Source organism: Microplitis mediator, chromosome 6 (genome assembly GCF_029852145.1).
Source record: "Microplitis mediator isolate UGA2020A chromosome 6, iyMicMedi2.1, whole genome shotgun sequence".
In the NCBI taxonomy this organism is placed as follows: domain Eukaryota; kingdom Metazoa; phylum Arthropoda; class Insecta; order Hymenoptera; family Braconidae; genus Microplitis; species Microplitis mediator.
This window is the reverse complement of record NC_079974.1, coordinates 14,653,189-14,659,050: the sequence shown is the minus strand read 5'-3', so window position 1 is coordinate 14,659,050 and position 5,862 is coordinate 14,653,189. Positions and strand designations below refer to the sequence as shown.

Sequence of the window (5,862 nt, the reverse complement as noted above, 5' to 3'; positions counted from 1 at the left end):
AAAATGTATTTGACAGGATTAAAAAGGATTAAAATTTTAATACTTTCAAATCCTTCTAAATACTGTAAATCCTTTTTTAAAATTCACGATTAATCATATTAAATACTTTTTAATACTAAAATAATCGAAAGAAGTAGAAGGATTTGAAAGGATTTAACTAGCATTTAAAATTTCTAATGCTACCGAATACTTTTTAATCCTGAAATAATAATTTTATTTCGTTATTTTTTTAGGATATAAAAGGATTCAACTAGCATTCAAAATTTCTAATGCTATTAAATACTTTTTAATCCTGAAATAATAATTTTATTTCGTTATCTTTTTAGGATATAAAAGGATTCAACTAGCATTCAAAATTTCTAATGCTATTAAATACTTTTTAATCCTGAAATAATATTTTTATTTCGTTATCTTTTTAGGATATAAAAGGATTCAACTAGCATTCAAAATTTCTAATGCTATTAAATACTTTTTAATCCTGAAATAATATTTTTATTTCGTTATCTTTTTAGGATATAAAAGGATTCAACTAGCATTCAAAATTTCTAATGCTATTAAATACTTTTTAATCCTGAAATAATATTTTTATTTCGTTATCTTTTTAGGATATAAAAGGATTCAACTAGCATTCAAAATTTCTAATGCTATTAAATACTTTTTAATTCTGAAATAATATTTTTATTTCGTTATCTTTTTAGGATATAAAAGGATTCAACTAGCATTTAAAATTTCTAATGCTATTGAATACTTTTTAATCCTGAAATAATATTTTTATTTCGTTATCTTTTTAGGATATAAAAGGATTCAACTAGCATTTAAAATTTCTAATACTATTGAATACTTTTTAATCCTGAAATAATAATTTTATTTCGTTATCTTTTTAGGATATAAAAGGATTCAACTAGCATTCAAAATTTCTAATGCTATTAAATACTTTTTAATCCTGAAATAATATTTTTATTTCGTTATCTTTTTAGGATATAAAAGGATTCAACTAGCATTCAAAATTTCTAATGCTATTGAATACTTTTTAATCCTGAAATAATATTTTTATTTCGTTATCTTTTTAGGATATAAAAGGATTCAACTAGCATTCAAAATTTCTAATGCTATTAAATACTTTTTAATCCTGAAATAATATTTTTATTTCGTTATCTTTTTAGGATATAAAAGGATTCAACTAGCATTCAAAATTTCTAATGCTATTAAATACTTTTTAATCCTGAAATAATATTTTTATTTCGTTATCTTTTTAGGATATAAAAGGATTCAACTAGCATTTAAAATTTCTAATACTATTGAATACTTTTTAATCCTGAAATAATATTTTTATTTCGTTATCTTTTTAGGATTAAAAAGTATTTAAAAGTATTCAACAGTTTAAATCATTTCAAATCCTGTTAAATCATGTTTTCAGGATTAAATAGTATTTAACAGAATTAAAAAATTTGAATCATGTTAAATCCTTCTGAATCATATTTTCAGGATTCGATAGCATTCATAAGGATAGAAATTTTTTTAATCCTTTCAAATACTTTTGTTTAATCAGGGTAGCAGAATCCATCAAAAAATATTGGTTCATCCGTTTTATGTTTCTTTGGACCGAATTGAAACATTTTTACGGTAATTTAAGATCATAAATATAAATAAATAAACTGTTTGCAATTATTAATATATAGATAATAAATATTAAACGTATATAATACGGAATCTCTTCTCTCTATTCGGGTTGCTTCAAATTGCGGGACAGTCAATAATGAATAAAACTTTCGCGAGTAAACAAGAAAACAAAGTAGGGTACTGTATTACCGACAAATATAATAACGTAATTAGTGTATATGTAAATATTTTATACTTTAATTATAAATTTATTAAATAGATTTAATTTTTTATAAATGTAAGACACAGTTTCACATTTGAAAAAAAAAAAAAAAATTGTTGTATTAAGCTACTCAATATTTATTCACATTTTAAAATTAATATTGAAAGATGAAAAACTTTTTGTTAGGATTGTACTAAATTCGTTAAAAATTTCAAATAAGTTATACTACTACACAACGTAAGAAATGCCGATTTACTTTTGTTTTTCATGGATATTTGCGTATGTTCCCAGTATCATTCTCGTTTAGAGTGTTTTTCACAGCGTTGTGACGACGTAAATTAAATAACTTTTAATTAACATTATAAAATTAAAAAAATGGCAAATCTTATCCGTGAAGGCGGATTTTCCTATTTCATCGAGCACACTATTAATGATCGAAGGTAATTTTCAATAAAATTCTCACATGTTTTATTCTTCATTTAGCTTATATAAAAAAAAAAATTGTGAAAGTAAAAACGTAAGCAACTAAATATTCGATAATCTATAATTTTGTAGTTTTCAAAAATCTTTAAATATAATTCTTATATTTGAACATACTTTCGTAATTGTATGATTATATAATAATAATTAAAATTAAAAAAAAACGAAGTACTCTCAGTGTAATTAAAATAATTTATATCTATTTTTTTTAATTTCATAGTTTACGTAAAATAATAAAAATGATTCATCTTTTTCAGATATATTCATTGCACTTTAAGATTATCAAAACGATGCCCAGCCCGTGGAATTAAGGAAGGTAACAATCCAGTCATATTAACTCGTCCACATCGACACGCAGTCAATGCAGTATGTGAAGTTCAAGAAAGATTCAAATCACAACTAGTAGAAGCCGCAAGACGTTCTTTTATACCATTAAATCAAATATACAGTGAAATCGCAACTTTGTAAGTTTTTTACGAAAATTGACAAAATTAACTTTATAAAAATTTATTTTTATGACATTTTAGATACCCTGTAAATATAAGCACTGCTGTTCCTTTCGGAATTGTTGGGCGTCATATGAATATTGCGCGTAGTAGATTTGTTCCTGCAATTATTAACACGTATGATCAATTAAGACATACACTATATGACCCAAACTTTCGTCTTCTGAGACGTTATGCTGATGACAGTATGATTGAAGTTGTAATTGTCAATAACGACGCCATTATTTTAGGTGATCCTAGATTTATCACTTCTTTTGAATTCGACACAATTTTTATCAGTACGACAACGACCGTGATTCCAGTGATAAATAACACACGTCTATTGACGTACGTTGCTGCTCAGTACAACAACAATGTAAGTTTTTTATAAATTTTTATTAATTAAATTATAACCAAACAATTTTATACTCATAAATCTTATGTTTTACAGATATTTCCAATAATAACTATTCTGTGGTCCGAAAGAAACCAAATTACTTCTACAGACGTTTTTAACGAAATCCGTCGGGTATTTATAACTGGTGATTTAGCGGTGATTTATGCAGACTTCGATTTAAGACTTTGTGCTCAAAATGCTTTTCCAAATGCACAAGTAATTGCAACATACGACAGCTTTTGTCGTGTAAGTCAATATTTGAAATTAATAAAAAATGAATAAGTATACTCTTAATAACAGACTTTAAATTTTAATTCTTTTTTATTTATTAGATTATTCATCAAAATGCTCAAAATTTGGATATTAACATTGGGAACATTTCGAATCGCGAATTTATTCAACAAGTCATGAACATCATACTTCTACCTGCAGACGAAATAGACAATGCTTTTCTTGAGTTAGTTAATCATTTACATCCCGTGGTACGTGATGAACTCAATCGACTCATCAATTACATCAACAATGTGTGCACGCAAAAAAAAAAATTCTCGACTGAAGGTAAATATTCTTGATTCAAGAAAATTTTTTTGGAGACCTAAATTTTCTCAGATAAAGTAGAAATCTTCTCCAACCAAGACGAATTCTCTTGGCTCAAGAAAATCTTGACTTGGTTCCCGAAAACGTTTGTCTTCAAAAATATTTTCTTGACTCAAGATATCTGTTTTTTGTGTGTGGATTCAAGAAAATGTTATGGATTTAACAAGCTTATTTAATACTCCGATGGGACTCACTAACGTGGGAATTTTATTAACTCGAGATTTTCAGAATCGTTTAGGTGCAAATCCAACAATTTGGGAGTTTTTGAGTTAGTATGAAATTATTTTAAATGAATAATTAAAAATTATTCACGAGTAATTTTATAATTCTAATAATTAAAATTTGCTTTTTTAGAAAAATACATTCTGTATATCAATGCAGCCAAAAGTGATCTAAGAAAATTACAAGAAAATCCTGTAGCAGTCATTACTCGATTCCCTCGAGCTCATCATTTATGCATTGAAAAATTATTATTAGTACGATTATGGAAATTGTTGACACGTCAAGAAATAACTGCTAATGAATTTTTAGAAAGAATGATACACCTACAACAAAACTACTTTAACGATTTAATACATAACTCTGAATTATTAATTGATGAGCAATTAGTTATCAACGAAGTACAAAATAATGGTAATATATAAATAATTATCAACTAACAATTGCTGTTATATATTAAAACTCTAATAAAGAGATGGTATAAATAAATAAATATAGGCATTGCACTAAATATGCTTAAAATCCCATATTATTTATAAAACAGTATATCCCAAGCGGTATGATACATTTTAAATTCATATTTTTCATCATTTGTAAACAAAAAAAAATTAACTTATTTTATGTTGTTTGGGATGATGTGTTTAAAAAAATATTTAAAGTTTAATAGTATAAATTTTAATAATTAATTTTTTTTAATATTAAAGAATTTGATTCTTTACTTCCAGAAAATCAAGAAGTTGGTGTTGGAAATGAAAATTTAGAAGTCGTAGCCGACGAACCTGGTGAGTTTCTCCTTTAATAGTCAAATTTAAGTCTCAATAACTTTTTATTTTTTTGTGCATGGCCATATATACCTATCTACCTTTTCTTAGGTCAAAACAATTATCGCCCGATGATTTGTCAACTCTGTAATGAACATCCAATTGGAATTGTTTGTGTACCCTGCTTACATGTTCAGATGTGCTCTGTGTGTTCTCAATCCGCACAAGATGCAGCAAATGCTGAACATCGAAGACTGCAGTGCCCTTTTTGCAATCAGCGAGCAACGTTTCATGAAGGGGAATTCCGAGAAAATCCCAATGGCGATGAATTCCCATTTATGATATGCGAGATATGTAATATTAATACTATTAATATTATTTGTATCCCGTGTTTACATATTTGCGTCTGTCAAATGTGTTCCAATGAACGGACTGCTCGGGGAAATAACAATTGTCCGACTTGCGATCAAGATACAGAATTTCGACGAGCATATTTTCCTTAATTAATAATATTACATTATGAATAAGTTTTACTATTATACGACGTATAAGTTAATAATTAAGTGAAAGTAATCATTTTAAATAACAGTATAAATAGGGGTGTGCGAATATCGTTCGAATCGAATCGAATCGAATATTAATATTCGATTCGAAATCCGAATCGAATAATTCGAATTTTCGAATTATTCGAAAGTTCCCGAATAATTCGAAAAAATTCGAATAATTCGAAAGTTTACGAATAATTCGAAAATTTTCGAATAATTTGCGAATAGTTCGAACAATTCGCGAATTATCGAAATATCACTGGATTTTCTATTGTTTCCAATTTGAATTCCATTACATCGTGTATCAAATACTCTAGTTACGAATAGTATACTTTTTGATTAAAAATCAATTATCCGGAGAAAACAATTGCTCAATTTCAATGTATGTTCATCTCTGTTAGTAACATAAAAAATCTAGATACTATTATTGGCAAGAGATCTTTTCAATTCATTTTGGTTTTTATAATTATCGATTTCCGTTTGAAAAAAAAATAAATAAGAAAAAGATTATACATGAAATATTTTAAAATTCTCTATAAAAAAACTCGTAGAAATT

General features: G+C 26.2%; 1 protein-coding gene across 1 annotated transcript; it reads left to right on the top strand.

The window, feature by feature from the left end:
* The first annotated feature begins 2,197 nt into the window (after nucleotides 1-2,197).
* On the top strand, nucleotides 2,198-5,660 carry LOC130670541 (uncharacterized). Its single transcript, XM_057473958.1, has 9 exons — nucleotides 2,198-2,262; nucleotides 2,560-2,766; nucleotides 2,830-3,163; nucleotides 3,239-3,430; nucleotides 3,517-3,742; nucleotides 3,927-4,049; nucleotides 4,136-4,414; nucleotides 4,726-4,782; nucleotides 4,873-5,660. Exons 1-9 carry the CDS (start codon nucleotides 2,198-2,200, stop codon nucleotides 5,262-5,264), a joined length of 1,875 nt encoding a protein of 624 aa, XP_057329941.1. The 3' UTR covers nucleotides 5,265-5,660.
* Nucleotides 5,661-5,862: the final 202 nt, after the last annotated feature.